Raw genomic sequence first — 18,260 nt, 5'->3', positions numbered from 1 at the left:
GGCGGCCATTTTCCAGGCCTCTAGGTTGGCTTCATGGCCATTGTGGACGGCCTCCGGAAAGAGTTCGTCGCCGCCGCTGGCCTCGCGGCCGACCTCCGGACCTGCTCTGTGGCCGCCATTGCCGTGTGCACGGTCGGCCTCCAGAACTGCTCTGTGGCCGCCGTTGCCATGTGCACGGTCGGCCCCCGGAACTGTTTGCCCGCCGTTGCCGTGTGCACGGTCGGCCCCTGAACTGTTTTGGCTCTTGTGTTGTCGGCCTCCAGGTCGACCCCCAGACTTTCCTGTGGACTCATGAATAGTCTTGTTTTGTGTTGACCTGTTTTTGGTTTACTCTGGACTCTTGTGCTCCTTGTTTTCTTTTTTTGTTTCCTTGGATCCTCTTTTTCCTTTTCTACACGGCTCTTCTCACTCGCCGTGACACATTTATTCTTTGCCCAGAGTCATGATAGCAAATAGAGATAAATATAATTATCAATATTAATATCAAAAAAATTCTTTATAATCAGTTATTGTTATTTTCCCTATAATGTTGTAATGCAATTGTAATATAAAGTTATAATGTCTCAAGTGCAAACCAAAAAAATAAACAAAACCAATTTCAGAAGCTCCTCCTAAATATTGAATACTTATAAAGTTAATGCTGTTTGATTTTTTTTAAAAAGTTAGCCAAGAGAGACATACGTAAGCAGTCTCCTGCTGGGACCAATGTGCAGACTGAAGATATGTAATTCTGATGATTGATCAGAGAGTGTAAAGTATTGCATTACACTATAGGATATAATGGGCCTCTAGGGATTTGTAAACCGAAGTTCTTGAATCAGTTTTTCATTTCTATTGAGTTGAGTCTCTTCTTCTGTGCAGCCTCAGTGTGTGTGCTTTGTAATTTATTCTCCTCACAAACACACACTGCAGCACCCACATATAGTCAAAGACAGCAGACTATCTAGTCATACTGTTAACTTAATATAATCCCTGGGGAAACCTGCAGTGAGCGTGTGACGAGTAAATTGTACAGTGTGTCTAAGTTGCCATTGAAATTACTATAAAGTGTCGATATGGGAAGCACTGCAGAATACAGTGTATAAAAGAGCAGGAGAGCTTCTTTAGATTTTTTGTGAAACTTCAGGGTTGTTTATGGATGAGCATGATTTTTGAAATAAATAGGATGTGATTGAATAGGAGCAGAGCAATATAAGTAAAAAAAAAAAACAAGTAAAGATGAGAGGACAGAAAATAGAAGATGAAAAATAAAGTGGGCAGCTTGAGAATGGAGAAAACTGAAATTAATTAGAAAAGCAAATTAAAGTTAAAAACTATTTAAATGATAATTCCAGTGTCTTTTTATTTTGTGTTCTGATTGTCAGTGATAACCAAAGTTTAAAACAAGTATGCCTTAGCACTTAATGCTTCTGACTTCCCTTCTGTGGGCTTAAGCTGGCAACCCAGTGTTTTCTACCACAACCTTTAAACTTTAAAAAAAAAATAACAGACAATAAATTATGCACAGTGTAAACTCTACAAATTCAATCCCTACAGATCAGAAAACCAGTCCATATCAGCTGTTCCATCAACTGATACCCTTCAGTGCACCCTGTTGACAGATATAATATCGGATACATGTTTGTTATCATTCATGCCTAGTTTATTTTCTGCCCAGAGCCATAACAACAAACCCTGACAAATAAAATTATCAATATCTTTATAATCTCCAAGCGGCAAATTGTTGGTGATTGATTGAGGATACATCAAGATATCTCTATCATCCAGGTGAGGAAATCCCAAAAAGTTGATTCTGTTCATCTGGATGTGGGAGAAACATTTCATCACACATCCAAGTGACTTCTTCCGTCTCAGCTAACTGCAGGTTTCCCCAACCTTTTAAACAGTAAATTTGCACAATGACTGAAACTAGCACTGCTGGCGAACAATGGGCTGTGAGGTCAGTTTCTTCATTAATATGCAAATTGTCATGAACAATGATCAACCGCTAGTGATCAGAGATCATTGATCAATGACCATTGATCGGGCCTCTGGGCAACAAAAATTCTCCAGAAGGCACAGAACCAGATCCTCAATGAATAGCTGAGACAAATACATTTTTACCATTGATGTGCTCAAATCTAAAGAGGAGCGGATCTGATAGTGTCTTACAATGCTTTTAGAGAGTATTCCTCGAAAGGTGTTTAAATTAACTGAAAAGGCTCGTCTAGCACAGCATGAAAAGTCTAAGGCCAAGCAAAAAAACTGAGTTTGACTTATTTTTTGTGCGTCAGAAACCAAACAAAAACATGGAGAGTGCCCTCAGTAGCTAGAAGAAATGCCACTCCGAGGATGAGGACAAGTGGGTGTAAAATTTGTCTGACAGGCAATTCACCCAAACAGAGAAAAAGAAAAACATTTTCATCCTTCCAGCAGACAAGGGTAGTTGTTTTGCTAAACCAGAAAGACTATCATGAGAAAATTTCACACAGCTCAGTGACAAAAATACTTATGAGCCCCTAAAATGAGACCCAGGGGAAGCTACACCAAGTCTGTATGGTTTACCTAAGTTACATAAACAGGGTGTATGTTTAAGACCAATTGTCTGTATGATCAGCTCAGTCACCTATAACATCTCAAAGTTTCTGGCTTTGATCCTCAACCCGTTGGTAGGCAGCTCTGAACACCACATCCAGAACACCTTGGATTTTGTTGAGAAGGTGAGAGATGTCATTATGGAGGCAGATGAAACAATGGCCTTGCATGATGCCACATTGCGCTTCACTTGTGTGCCATTCACTGAAGCAGTGGAGGTAGTTCATAAGAGATTACAGGATGAACCCCAATCTCAGCAACACAACAAAACTTCCACCTATGGACTCACACACAGTGCTGCCGAAAAAGAGGGAAAAGAGCGAATTATCAGGGACTCTCTCCATCCAGACAAAAGCTCTGACCCAAGAACTGCACACATGACCTAAGACACAGTAGAGCAGAAGTTTTTCAATAGCTTCTTCCCCACCACAGTCAGACTGATGGCAAAACAAAAACCATGCCACTTGGTATATATATATATATATATATATATATATATATATATATATATATAGTGAGATGCTTGGCTACAAGTTGAACAGCCACAAGGGGCAGTACCCTCCATGGAGAAGGAGGCTAGAGGGCAAGATCAAAGTAGCACGGAGGGAGGTTAGCCAACTAACGGAGTTGCAGAAAGGTGCGACAAAGAAGGTGCATAAGAAATACAGCAAGCTGTCCATACCTGAGGCCTTGGAAACTGCCAAGCAAAGACTCACAGCCTTGGCCAGCCGCTTGAGGAGGTACACCAGAGAGATAGAAGGCAGGAGAATAAACCAGCTGTTCTCCACAGAACCAGCAAAGGTGTACTCTCAGTGGCAAGGGAACAATAATAAGAGAACAGCACCACCAAGGCTGGAGACGGAGCAATACTGGAAGAGCATATGGGAGAAGGACGCAACCCATAACGGCAATGCTCAGTGGCTAGTGGATCTGAGGGCAGACCATAGCGACCTCCCTGAACAGGGTCCAGTAACCATCACAGTGGCAGATATCCAAGAAAGGGTCTCCAGTATGAAGAGTTGGACAGCACCAGGGCCCGACATGGTTCACGCCTACTGGCTAAAGAACCTGACTGCACTCCACGAGCGTCTGGCAGCACAAATGAACCAGCTGCTAGTTAACGAGGGACACCCGGAATGGCTAACCGAAGGTCGGACGGTCCTGATCCCCAAGGACCCCAAGAAGGGACCAGTCCCCTCCAACTACCGACCAATAACCTGCCTCAGTACTACATGGAAGCTCCTGTCAGGCATCATATCGGCTAAGATGAACAGGCACATGGGTCAATACATGAGCGGGACACAGAAAGGAATTGGCAAGAATACCAGAGGCGCAAAACACCAGCTACTGGTAGACAGAACAGTCAGCTGAGACTGCAAGACCAGACTGACCAACCTGTGCACTGCCTGGATTGATTACAAGAAGGCCTATGACTCAATGCCCCACAGCTGGATACTGGAATGCCTAGAATTGTACAAGATCAATGGGACCCTAAGAGCCTTCATCAGGAACTCAATGGGGATGTGGCGTACAACACTAGAGGCCAACTCCAAGCCCATAGCACAAGTCACCATCAAGTGCGGGATCTACCAAGGAGATGCTCTGTCCCCACTGCTGTTTTGCATAGGCCTGAATCCCCTCAGTGAGATCATTAACAAGACTGGCTACGGATACCGACTACGGAACGGAGCAGTTGTCAGCCACCTCCTGTACATGGATGACATCAAGCTGTATGCCAAGAATGAACGAGACATTGATTCACTGATCCACACTACCAGGCTATACAGCAATGACATTGGAATGTCGTTCGGGCTGTAGAAGTGTAGTCGGATGGTAACAAAGAGAGGGAAGGTAGTCAGAACTGAGGGGATTGAACTACCAGAAGGCAACATTGCAGACATGGAGGACAGTTACAAGTACCTGGGGATCCCGCAGGCGAATGGGAACCATGAAGAGGCCGCTAGGAAAGCTGCAACCACCAAGTACCTGCAGAGGGTCAGGCAAGTCCTGAGGAGTCAGTTGAACCGTAAGAACAAGATCCGGGCCATCAACACGTACGCCCTGCCCGTGATCAGGTACCCTGCTGGGGTAATAGGCTGGCCAAAGGAGGAGATAGAAGCCACTGACATAAAGACAAGAAAGCTCCTTACCATGCATGGAGGGTTTCACCCCAAGGCCAGCACCCTGAGGCTGTACGCTAAGCGGAAGGAAGGGGGTCGGAGACTGGTGAGTGTCAGCACCACAGTCCAGGATGAGACAACGAACATCCAAGAATACATCACGAAGATGGCCCCAACTGACAGCGTGCTCAGTGAATACCTCAGGCAGCAGAAACCCAAGAAAGAGGAGGGAGACGAGGAACCATCATGGAAGGACAGGCCCCTGCACGGTATGTACCACCGGCAGATAGAGGAGGTGGCTGATATCCAGAAATCCTACCAGTGGCTGGACAAAACTGGACTGAAAGATAGCACAGAGGCACTAATCATGGCAGCACAAGAACAAGCTCTGAGTACAAGATCCATAGAGGCTGGGGTCTATCACACCAGGCAAGACCCCAGGTGCAGGCTGTGTAAAGATGCCCCAGAGACAATCCAGCACATAACAGCAGGGTGCAAGATGCTAGCAGGCAAGGCATACATGGAACGCCATAACCAGCGGCATAGTGTACAGGAACATCTGTGCCGAGTATAACCTGGAAGTTCCGAGGTCAAAATGGGAAATGCCCCCAAGGGTGGTGGAGAATGACCGAGCTAAGATCCTGTGGGACTTCCAGATACAGACGGACAAAATAGTGGTGGCTAACCAACCGGACATAGTGGTGGTAGACAAACAGAGAAGACGGCCGTAGTGATCGATGCAGCGGTTCCGAATGACAGCAATATCAGGAAGAAGGAACACGAGAAGCTGGAGAAATACCAAGGGCTCAGAGAAGAGCTTGAGAGGATGTGGAGGGTGAAGATAACAGTGGTCCCCGTGGTAATCGGAGCACTAGGTGCGGTGACTCCCAAGCTAGGCGAGTGGCTCCAGCAGATCCCGGGAACAACATCGGAGATCTCTGTCCAGAAGAGCGCAGTCCTGGGAACAGCTAAGATACTGCGCAGGACCCTCAAGCTCCCAGGCCTCTGGTAGAGGACCCGAGCTTGAAGGATAAACCGCCCGCAGGGGCGTGCTGGGTGTTTATATATATATATATATATATATATATATATATATATATATATGTGTGTGTGTGTGTGTGTGTGTGTATAATTAGACTCTTGGGAATATACTTCCACCCCTCTTGTAAAGGGGGTATAATTTAGAATTTACAATTTATATTAGCATTGTATTGTTTCTGTATTGTTTTTCTAACATGCTTACTATGACTAAGAGACCTCTGCACAAGAATTCCAATCTGCCTTGACTGCTGGTTTTATCCATCATCCAGTGGAACACAAACTGGGTGTCATCAGGACACTACAACAGAGAGCGAACACGATCCCCACAGATACAGCGGCCAGGGAAGCAGAAGAACATCATATTAAGAAGGCTCTGAGTAAATGTGGTTATTCAAGCTGGGCATTAATCAAAGCTGGGAAGGCGCCTAAAGAAAGCTCCAGGCAATCCAGCAGAGAAGAAGGACAACTGCTACCTATGTGGTGAGCTGTGTGGTAAGCTGTGTGGCAGGCTAGGTTAGGACCCAAACGCAGGACTCTCAGATGGAAAACTTAACTCAAAGCAGCAGCTTTATTTGCTAGGAAAAATTAACTAAAAAACAAAATACATGAATACTAAATAAACAAACCAAACATAAAGTAGAACTAAGACACTCCTGACTGGCCACTAATGACTGGACATACCACTAACGTCTAAAATACGACAACAAATAGAGGTAGACTGAGGGATTAAATACACAGGATAACAAGAGGATGGGGAACAGGTTGGAACAGAGCCGGGGACTAATCTGACATAAGGAGACAAAGGGAAAGCAAAACTGAATACATTTTACGCAGAACAAGGACCATCAAAATAAAACTGGAAGCACAACAAATATGAAAAAGCAGACAAAGGCACACAAGCTTAACTCCAAGAATGGGGTGTTGTGGAAGTTTTCCATTAAATAAAGCCTGCAGACAAGTGGTGAGTGGTAGCTAACATTCTTTAATCACAAACAAAGAACAGAAAACCAAGCTTGGTGGATAGCCTGCATGATCACCCTAAAGACTATAAACTATAGATAAGCACAAAACCCATAAAGAGAACAAAAACCATGAATGACATTGGAATATTAACAAAAACTCAAAAACACATGAACTCTGGGTCACCAGACCCAGGACCATGACAGCCTAAGTGAAAACCCTTACTGATCCCTTATGTGTCAGGAGTATGGTAACAATTGAGACGCATTGTATCTAAACACAGTATCTCTGTGGCTTTTAAACCCCAAAACACACTGTGCCAAAAAATTGGACAACCGCATGGAACCCGTCCCCTGGCACCAACAGAACAATATAGTGTACAGTGTTAAGTGCCAGGAGGATTGGTACTGGTACCGGTACCAAAGACCTCCCATCCCAAGGACCTCAGCAGCTACAGGCCGGTAGCCCTGACATCGCATCTGATGAAGACCCTCGAGAGGTTGGTTCTAAACCATCTGCGCCCCCTGGTGAGGTCTTCATTGGACCCGTTGCAGTTTGCTTACCAGCGAGGTACCATGGAGGACGCCATCATCTACCTCCTGCACCGAGCTCTGACTCACCTGGAGAAGCCTAGAAGCACTGTGAGGATCATGTTCTTTGATTTCTCCAGTGCTTTTAACACCATCCAGCCACGACTTCTGAGAGACAAGCTGGAGCTATCAGGAGTGGACCACCACATGTCCCAGTGGATACTGGACTACCTCACAGGACGCCCACAGTATGTGAGGTCACAGGGCTGTGTCTCTGACACGCTCTTCACCCTCTACACTGCAGACTTCTCCATCAACTCCCCACGCTGCCACCTACAGAAGTTCTCTGACGATTCTGCCATAGTCGGCCTCATCACAGGTGAGGACGACTCAGAGTACAGACAGTGGACTCTGGACTTTGTTGACTGGTGTCAGCAGAACCACCTGCTGATCAACGCCGGGAAAACGAAGGAGTTGGTGGTGGACTTCCGGAGACGCAGACCCACCACACTGACACCGGTGAACATCCAGGGAGTGGACATTGAGATAGTGGACTCTTATAGGTACCTGGGTGTTCACCTGAATAATAAACTGGACTGGAGCCACAACACTGATGCTCTTTACAGGAAGGGTCAGAGCAGACTCTACCTGCTGAGGTGGCTGAGGTCATTTGGAGTCCAGGGAGCGCTTTTAAAGACCTTCTATGACTCTGTGGTGGAATCTGTCATTTTTTACAGTGTGGTATGTTGGAGCAGCAGTTTATCGGCAGCTGAGAGGAAGAGGTTGGATAAACTCATCAGGAAGGCCAGCTCTGTTCTGGGATGCACCCTGGACCCAGTGCAGGTGGTGGGAGACAGAAGGACTCTGGCCAAAATAACATCTCTGATGGACAGAGTCTCCCACCCCATGCATGTAGATGTTGCTGAACTGCAGAGCTCCTTCAGTGACAGACTGCTGCATCCTAGATGCATGAAGGAGCGTTTCCACAGGTCCTTCCTCCCTGCGGCTGTCAGGCTGTACAATCTGAACTGCTCCCAACAAACATAGATACATAGATAAATCATTGATACATCTGCGCTGTAACTGCAATAAGTTAATTACTTAACCAATTCGCACTACAACCTTGTTTGCCTCTTACCTGTAACTATTTTTATTTAATTTAATAACTGTACAGTACTCTCTGTTTATAGTAACCATTGTCCTTAATGTAAATATGTAAGAAAAATTGTGTACGTTTCTGTTCCGTGTCCTGTGTACTGTTTGTCTTTTTGGCTGCTGTTACAACCAAATTTCCCCTTGTGGGACAATTAAAGGATTATTCTATTCTTCTATTCTCGATTGCCATGATATAGTTATCAGGGAAGACAAACAACCTCTGGCTAAGCGGATGGCAGAACATAGAAGAGCTAACTTGTGAGGCAAGGACACAGCATATTCAAACCTACAGGCCAGTGGCCACTCTTTCAGTGATGAGAATGTACACATCCTGCTGGTTTGGGAAGGGTCAAGGAGGCCACTTACATGAAAAGGGAAAAAACGTCTCTGAATCGAGGAGAGGGCCTAAGAATACATCTTTCACAATCTTACAATGCTGTGATAGCAGCCATTCCCCAACTCTGGTACTCATGGCCATTGATCATTGTCATTGATTAATGATATTTGAGTACTGGTTGTTGATCAGTGGCCATAACAATTTGCATATTAATGAAGGAACTGACCTCACAGCCCATTGTTCATCGGGAATGCTAGTTCCAGTCAATGTGCAAATGTACTGTTTTAAAGGTTGGAGAAACCTGCAGTCAGCTGAGACTGAACCCACATAGCAAAATTGGTATGGCCCAGATCTGGCCCACACAGTGTGCTTACACATGGCCCACATACCGGAAAGAATGATGGCCCATTGGTGGCCCAGATCTGGTTTGCCAAAGGTGGCCCACACATTGGCCAGCACAAGGCCAGTTGCAGACACACTGGTGGTCCTTTGCTGGCCCATGTGTGGATTACCTCTGGCAAACCTGGTCTGGGCCATCAAAGGGTCGTCATTCTTTCCGGTATGTGGGCCATGTGTAAGTTGTGTGCAGCCACGGGCCAGTTGCAGACACAATGCTGGCCCAGAACGGTTTCAGCTCTGGCCCCAGATGTCAGCCTAATGTGTACCTTAATTAAACCATGTAATAATAACATGTGCATAGTAGTAAAAAAGGAACATGACCAAACTCTGTTCAGCCAGTGAATGGACTGATTCTTATATAGCGTTTTTCAACTCTACCAGATTACTCAAAGTGCTTTATACATCATGCCACATTCACCAAATCACACACTTTCTCTTAACTCAGTGCTTCCTAACTACATTCATACACATTCATGCCATGCAGATTGGAGGAGCCAAGGATCGAACCACTAACCTTCCGATCAATAGGTGACCTGCTCTACCGCCTGAGCTACAGCCACCCACTGGCAAAGGTGAGTAAACCCTCACTAGATTTGGATAAAGTGTACACTCACAAACCTGTCAAAACCTGCATTTGAAACATTGGCTACCATAGCAGTATAGTATTGCAACATGGCATTTGGGTCTTCTAACTAAAATAGGAAAAAAGGAACATAAATAGTGCATCATTGCCAGACTTGACCCATATCTGGTTGACATACACTCTGCCATGACACCAGTCAGTCAGAAGTACCAGCTTGATGCCAGATCCGGGCCAGGCCTGTTTTCTATAAGCCTGGGCCACATAAACCAAACCACAATCGAACCAGATGTGGCATGCCATCACATAGACAGTGCCACCTATGCCAGGCCTGGCCCATATCTGGATGACATACGTCTTATCATGCCAGAAGTCAGCCAGCAGTGCCGGCTTGATACCAGATCTGGGCCAGACCTGCTTGCTATGTGGGAAGTCATTTGAATGAGTGACAAAACATTTCTCCAACTGAACATGCTACGTCCAGATGAACAGAATAAACTTTTTCAGGATTAAAAGAGATAGACTGATAATATTTAAGATTGAAGCATTAACTAATGGCAGGACTTCAATGAGCTGTCTGGTAGGAATGGGGTCTAAGAGACATGATGGTTTGGAGGAAATAATTACTGAAGTTAACTCAGAAAGATTGATTAGAGAAAAAGAATCTAAGTAAATATGGTATGGTATATGGTATGGTATAAATATAAATGGTGTCGATTCAGTGATGAATAGTGGGATGCTCTAATTTTTTAGCAGTTTTTTAAAGTTTTGGGGCTTTAATAAATGTGGCCAGATTTCTAGAAATGACAGCTGCTCCATCCAGTATCCGTCCACTATAGTTGGGATAGTTGCAATGTCTCCTAACAAGACCAGGTTTTCTTCAGAAAGTTTCCCAATTATCTTTTCTTTTACAGAGTAAAAAACTCTTGCTAAAATGCTGCTAAACCCTAAATGAATTTTCCGTACAAATGTGGCACCATTAAGGGGAGGTGAATAGTGAACTATAACTGAGTGTGGAATCCAATGTTAGATTGCTATGATAAGTACACATCCAATGCCCCCCCCCCCCATGACCCAAAATTGGATAAGCAGCAGATAATGGATGGATGGATTGATGAATGGATAAGTAGATTTTAAGATTATTTTTTTTTGCAGCTTATACTCTTTTTTTAACACTTAAAGTAAAAATTGACCTTAAACGGTTATTGTCACCTATATAGTTGATAATAAAGCCTTCCCCCTTGCCGAAGACAAGCCCCGCTGGGTCAGAGTGGAAGGTCACAGTCAGATCAGGGGTCGTTGAGGAAAGCTTGAAGGGGCTGCTGCCTCCAACATAGCGTCCCAGAATACGAGTTGTGACCTCATCTCCATCGGTGATCGTCAGCATGTCACTGTCACTGATGTTGAGTCTGAAGACAAGGAGGAAGGGAAAGAAATACTGCAGTATAGCTAATGATATCAGTTCAAGATGAGTTATAATGATTCAGAACACATTTGTACAAACAGCTGACTGTGTGGGAGACAAAATGACATCAAAGTCTAAATGCTGCATTCATTCACAGGAGTATGTAAGCATGACTGCACTGTTTTTGCCCAAGACACGTTTGATTGATCACACCACAGTGGCTTTGAAAAGATGTAGTTTGCAAGACTTTGAATACTGAAATATCTAAAAATATTATATGGCATACCAAAACAAGTGTAGCTGGAACAAAGCTGCCAGAGAGTTTAATTAAACTTGTCAAGGCCCTTTTTATATAATTGAAAATTGTATAATGACTTAATTTAAATAAAACAATAGTAAAGCCTTACTTAAGGTGAGTTATTTACTTTAAAATTAATTTCACGATAGTGCTTTTGGACTGTTGGTGAGTTACAGATATTCCTTTAACTCGAGCAGGTATCAACTCATTGTTAATATCAATACTTATATACAAATTGAAAGGAGTAGTTTCTGGTTTTTGAGTGGATGTTTTTTTGTCAACAGTTACATGACCAAACTGAAACCGCTCACATTTCTGTGTGTTAGAACATGAAGTGAAAACTAAACATTGATTATCTTAAGCTGCATCCACACTGGAAACAGTTCACTCACTGCACAGCACTTTGATGTTGATGGCTGCTCACTTGCATCCAGGCTTTAGTTGCCTAGGTGATTCACTAGTGTATTTACTACCAGGTCATATGTCAATCAACATTATTCTTCCCTCTCATAGAGGGAATCTTCGAAGTTGAGAAAAGTTAGCTTGGGTCTCTCCTACCTCATGTTGCCAGCAGTTATTTTGCCTGCAGTTGCTTGAAATCACTGAATGCTACTTTGTGCGGCCTGTGGTTAAAACATCGCTGCAAATTACTTCTAATGTGCACACAGTTTCACCTTACACTGTAAAATCATGTACAATATATACTTTTTTACTTGTTTTTCCCAAGTTATTGTTAGCTGTAGGAAAAATCTTCATTTGGCCAAGCTTGTGCACACAAACAACGAATTTGTTTTGGTTCACTTTGCTGTCTTTGTGGGAAAAAAAAAAAGAAATGCTTTGTTGAATAGGTAGTATAAATAAGTTAACTTAAAGCAATCAAGTAACAACAAAGAAAACATTTACATTAATTCACCAGTAGGAGGAAACCACTGGCTTAACAGCATCAGAGAGCAGGATTATTACCATTTTGGAGGATCATGTTCTCTTTTGAAACAATTAAAAAAAACTTGTAATCAGTGTGTTTAAATTTGTTTCTCAGTAAAGCTGACAGCATTTAATGTTTGTTAAAGTTAACTTGCTGTTACTAAATTACTTAGTTAACAGTTGCTGCACAGTTAGACTGTTAACAGATTACTTTTCTGGGTAGATGTCATGGGCCTGGATTTGGCAGAAAAGACTAGCTGTTCTTACCACTGTCCATATTTAACCTATTTTTGCAGAAAATAGAAAGTCAGAAAGTTTAAAGCTTGCTTTCTGCTTCCCTGAAGTTGACAGAATTCGGTGTGGCAGAGGTCTATACTACGAAGCAGGATTTTGGATTTAAAATGTTTTTTCTTTATTTTCATGACTATTTACATTGTAGATTCTTACTGAAGGCATCGAAACTTTAATGAACATATGAAACTTTGTAGTAAACAAAAAACTGTGAAATAATTCCGCCTCCCTGGGAAGTCTATGCCAGGGTGCTGGAAAAGAGAGTTCATCCGCTCGGATACAGGAGGAACAATGCGGTTTTCGTCCTGGTCGTGGAACACTGGACCAGCTCTTTATCCTCTCAAGGATACTTGAGGGTGCATGGGAGTTTGCCCAACCAGTCTACATGTGTTTTGTGGACTTGGAGAAGGCATTTGACCGTGTCCCTCGGGGTGTCCTGTGGGAGGCAATTCGATCCCTATACAACCGTTGCAAGAGCTTGGTTCGCATTGCGGGAATAAGTCGGACTCGTTCCCGGTGTGTGATGGGCTCCACCAGGGCTGCCCTTTGTCACCGATTCTGTTCATAATTTTTATGGACAGGATTTCTAGGCGCAGCCAAGTGGCGGAGGGCTTTCACTTCAGTGGCCTCAGAATCTCATCTCTGCTTTTCGCAGATGATGTGGTTCTGTTGGCTTCATCGGGTGATGGCCTCCAGCTCGCACTGGAACGGTTCGCAGCCGAGTGTGAAGCAGCGGGAATGAGGATCAGCACCTCCAAATCTGAGGCCATGGTTCTCAACCGGAAAAGGGTGGAGTGCCCACTCCAGGTCGGGGATAAGTTCCTGCCCCAAGTGGAGGAGTTCAAGTACCTTGGGGTCTTGTTAGTGAGTGATGGGAGAAGGGAGCCGGAGATCGACAGACGGATTGGTGCTGCGGCCACAGTGATGCGGACGCTGCACCGGTCCCATGTGGTGAAGAGGGAGCTGAGTGTAAAAGTGAAGCTCTCAATTTACCGGTCGATCTACGTCCCTACCCTCACCTATGGCCACGAGCTGTGGGTAGTGACCGTAAGAACGAGATCACGGATACAAGCGGCAGAAATGAGCTTCCTCCGAAGGGTGGCTGGCCTCTCCCTTAGAGATAGGCTAAGGGAGATAGGCGGCTCTACTCTGAGCCCCGGGAGGGGCTCCTCCACATCGAAAGGAGCCAGCTGAGGTGGTTTGGGCATCTGACAAGGATGCCTCCTGGGTGCCTCCTGGGGTTGGTGTTCATGTCCCACCGGGAGGAGGCCCCGGGACAGACCCAGGACACGCTGGAGAGATTATATCTCTTGGCTGGCCTGGGAACGCCTTGGTGTTCCCCCGGATAAGCTGGAGGAGGTGGCTGGGGAGAGGGAGGTCTGGGCTTCTCTGCTTAGGCTGCTGCCCCCGCGACCCGGCCCCGGATAAAGCGGATGAAGATGGATGGATAATTCAAAACATGTTTTATATTTTAGATTCTTCAAAATAACCACCCTTTGCTTTGATTGCTGCTTTGTACACTCTTGGCATTCTCTCGATGGCCCGCATGAGGTATTCACCTGAAATCATTTTTCAAAAGTCAACAGTCTTGAAATAGTGCTGAGCACTTACTGGCCCCTTTGCCTTCACTCTGTGGTCCATCTCGTCCTAAACCATCTCGATTGGGTTTAGGTCAGGTGACTGTGGAGGCCAGGCCATCTGGCGCAATCACTGTCCTTCTTGGTCAGTTAGCCCTTACACTGCCTGGAGGTGTATTTTGGGTCATTGTCTTGTTAAAATTAAATGACGTTCCAACTAAATGCAAACCAGATGGGATGGCATGTTGCTGCAGGATGCTGTGGTAGACATCCTGTTTCAGTGTGCCTTCAATTTTGAATAAATCCTTCTCCATGCTTCACAGTGGGAACCATGCACATAGAGACAATCCATTCACCTTTTCTGCACTGCACAAAGACATCACGGGTGGAACCAAAGATCTCAAATTTGGACTCATTAGACTCTTCTAATGTCCATTCTTTGTGTTTCTAGGAGCACATATATCTCTTCTGCTTTTTGCTTTTCCTTAGTAGTAGTTTCTTAGCAGCTGTTTGACCAAAAAGGCTGTTTTACACAGTCTCCTCTGAACAGTTGATGTAGAGATCTGTCTGCTGCTGGATCTCCCTGTTGCATTTATCTGGGCTCTAATCTGAGGTGCTGTTAACTTGCCTTTTCTGGGGTGGTGACGCAGATGAATTTATGCTCAGCAGCAGAGGTGACCTCTCTTCACCATACTGTACCTGGCCTCCCACTGTGACAATTTCCTGATGATGTATACAGCTGGACAGTTGACACCCCTTTACCTGCTGGGACAAAATGGCCCCCGGCCCTTTGTTCAAAGTGTCCGTCTGCAGAATAAAAGGTAGGGAGAAGTTAGGAGTGTAGAGCAGGGGTTCCCAACAGAGAGCTTTCTTTACCTGCACCCTTTCAGGTGAGATCAGTCAAGGGTTGGTCAGGTCCGCCAAGCCTGGCATGAACTGGAGGTAGTAACCAGCCAGCCCCAAGGACCCCCTCAACCCTTTTATGGTCTTGGGACAGAATTCGACAGTTGCTGTTTCATCCATCTGTGGATGCACCTGCCTTCATCCAAAGAATACCTCAAATACTGTACCTCCCTTTGTCCAACCACACACTTCTTCGTGTTGGCCATGAGCCCTGCCCTGGAATGTGGCTGGGAACAAGCCAAACAGAAGTGGTAGAAACCGTACGGAGTGGAAAAGGCCGTTTTTTCTTTGAACTCTGCAGACAAGGGTATCTGCCAGAAGCCCTTGGTTAAACCTAGCGCTCACTCCACTGTTCATGGTCGAGGAGCTCATCGACCTGGGGCATTGGTTAGGCACCATCCTGTGACACCTCATTTACCTTTCGGTAGTCAGCACAGAACTGTACAGAGTAGTCCTGTGTTGATTGCCTGTTATATGTAGCACCATGGTCTTGGAGAAACGCTGTCTTGTTTCACTGTGTACTGTACCACTGCACATGTTTAAAATGACAATAAAGCCACTTGACTTGACTTGAGAACCAATTTTTCTTCTCCACAAAAAGTAATTAACTTTGATATAGAAGAAGGGAGCAATACAAGTACATTTGCATTATTAAGATAAAGGAACTGACCTCCCAGCCCATTGTTCCTTCAGTGGGCTGGTTTCAGTCATTATGCAAATGTACTGTTTATAAGGATGGGGAAACCTGCAGTCAGCTGAGACTGAAGAAGTCACTTTGATGAATGACGAAACGTTTCTCCCACAAAACGCTACGTCCAGATGAACAGAATCAACTTTTGGGGATTTACTTACTGGATGATTGAGCATGTATCAAGACGAAGAGAGCAGATGTTTTAATGTGCATGAGTGTGTATGTATGTGTGTTGGTGTTTTTCCTCACAGTTGTACATCAAGCAGCACTCGCTTGTCCTCGCCAACATGTATCCACCAGCTGCAGTCCTCTCCTTCTCCATACCATTCTGGCCAGTTTGGAGACAAAATTAACCCTCCTGGACCCGACAAATCACCTCCACACTGTGCTGCAGAGGAAAGGTGAAGGTGAAGGACATATGGCAGAAGAAAATGTGAGAGTTCCTGTTTTGAGAACTAGAATTACTAAACAACTATGTCTTTTCTGTCTATGTATTTTTTAGTCATATATAATTCATGTCCAGGAATGAAGACACACACACACACACACACACACACACACACACACACACACACACACACACATACACACACACATTAAAATTGCTTAAAATCTAAAAATTACATTTTATAAGTTTTTCATGATCTGCTCTGAGACTAAGCTCATTATTTTAATGTTTTCTTTTGTAATGAGGTTCAGTGCAGTAAGTGGTCAAAGCAGATTTTGATTCAAGAATTGAAATCATATGTGGCAGAAAACAAAGTGTGTTAGCCTGGGTTACATGTCAAATGGATAAAAAATACCACCTCTAGTTATTGTAATAATATCCGAATGACAAATTTATTATTTTACACCTACTCATGAATAGGTGGATAAAACAGGTTGAAATAAGGTTATGTAGTTAAGGAGCTCTGTTGAATCTGACGTGAAAGGCATTTTGACAGAACCCTCAAAAATAGAACATTTATGGTCTTATCCTAATCAGTCATGAAGTCTCTTCTTAATGAAGGGCAAAGAGGTACAAATACTTTCCATTTCAGTACAATACTCCGTTTTATCCTTTTTGTTCTTGTACAACTCGGGTTTTTTGTAGAAAATTTTTACCTTTGCACAGAGGCTCAGTGTCATTCCAGTATGGATCTCTGGCACTGATGCATTCAATCACAGGGGGACCTTGCTCTAAGGAGTGGCCTGGATCACAAGTAAACTGAACCACTGTTCCAACTCCATACAGAGGGTCGGAGGTGGTGAAGTTTCCATTCTGAAGATATGGCTCATAACAGTGGCCGCGTTCGAAAGCTGAAAGAGAAAATAGAAAGCTCTATAAAATGAATAACAAAATGTTTATGCTTTTTTGACTGTGATTTTTCCTGACACATCGCCTCCAATTTACCATAACTAAATGTCAAATGATGTATAGTTTTTGCATTAATTATCTGTTAAACCACACATTTATAATAAATTGTATAGAGATTATTCTTTGGTTGTTTTCTTCTCTTCATTGATACTGACAAACATTTTGAAGGGTATTTTTCCATCCTCTGGCTATTTGAGACTGCCAAAAACAACTAACATGCTGGCTAATATAATGATTAAGAACCTGCTCGCTTCCTGGCAATCTATTAAAAATCTGATTAACAGTCCATCTGCAAAAATAAACACTGGTCTTTTTACCAGTGGTCTTCTGTTTGCTTACATAATTATGCATTAATTATAAATATAATTGTTTGAACTGCTCTCCAAGAATGTAGTTCATGTTTAATTTTTGTGCTCAACTGGATCTACAGTGGCTTCTGCACCTTCATAGCGGATATTGAATCCTGTGTTGTGGTTGGGCTGATCCGTGATGAACTGGATTCTTACAGCTGGACCTTCGCTGATCACTCCTTCAAAGGGTATCTGACCCCCCCGACCTGAATCAAACAGCACCACAGAGCCAGCGTCCAGCCCACTCCACAACACCAACCTAAGGCGATACAGAGATGGTGTCAATGAATGGATTAGTGGTGTGTGATAATACAAAAATTAGTACCAATTAAATACAGTGCCAGTACTGCTGATATCAAGAACAGATATCTGATCATTTTTATTGTTGTACATCTTTGTATCTTTTGTGGTAATTACTGATAATTACCAGTGGTAATTGTTTAGTTTGAGATCTTTCTGCAACTCTGTGCGGTCTTTTCTGGTTTTAGTCATTTTGCATCTGACCCTTAGGGCCTTTGGAGCTGTACCTGATATGCCTATTCAGATATTCATCCATACAATATGGTTGCTTTTACCTGTCAGTTGGTCCCAAGGCCAGTCTCTCCAGGTGGAGATGCAGCCTCTGGTCTTTGGGTGCTTCAAGGGACCAGGAGCAGGAGCGATCCAAGGTGGCATTAGGGCCATGATGGGGAGATGGGGAGAGCACTCGTCCCACTGTAGCATTCTTTACTGTTCCACCACAAAGAGCTGAAGAGCAGAACATTCAAT

At 44.1% G+C, this 18,260-nt stretch overlaps 1 protein-coding gene across 4 annotated transcripts in view; it reads right to left on the bottom strand.

The window, feature by feature from the left end:
- sez6l (seizure related 6 homolog (mouse)-like) overlaps window positions 1–18,260 on the bottom strand; it is a 105,507-nt gene that overhangs the window by 15,049 nt on the left and 72,198 nt on the right. For all 4 annotated transcript variants that reach the window (XM_085168134.1, XM_085168135.1, XM_085168136.1 and 1 more), the window contains exons 6-10: window positions 18,068–18,239; window positions 17,585–17,751; window positions 16,890–17,084; window positions 16,035–16,173; window positions 10,909–11,105 (exon numbers count right to left, since the gene is read on the bottom strand). In XM_085168134.1, coding sequence (XP_085024260.1) covers window positions 10,909–11,105; window positions 16,035–16,173; window positions 16,890–17,084; window positions 17,585–17,751; window positions 18,068–18,239 — 870 coding nt within the window. The remainder of the gene's footprint in view (window positions 1–10,908; window positions 11,106–16,034; window positions 16,174–16,889; window positions 17,085–17,584; window positions 17,752–18,067; window positions 18,240–18,260) is intronic.

Source organism: Neolamprologus multifasciatus, chromosome 7 (genome assembly GCF_963576455.1).
Source record: "Neolamprologus multifasciatus chromosome 7, fNeoMul1.2, whole genome shotgun sequence".
Taxonomy (NCBI): Eukaryota; Metazoa; Chordata; class Actinopteri; order Cichliformes; family Cichlidae; genus Neolamprologus; species Neolamprologus multifasciatus.
Note: the sequence above shows the minus strand (reverse complement) of the source record. Positions and strands in the feature narration are given on the sequence as shown.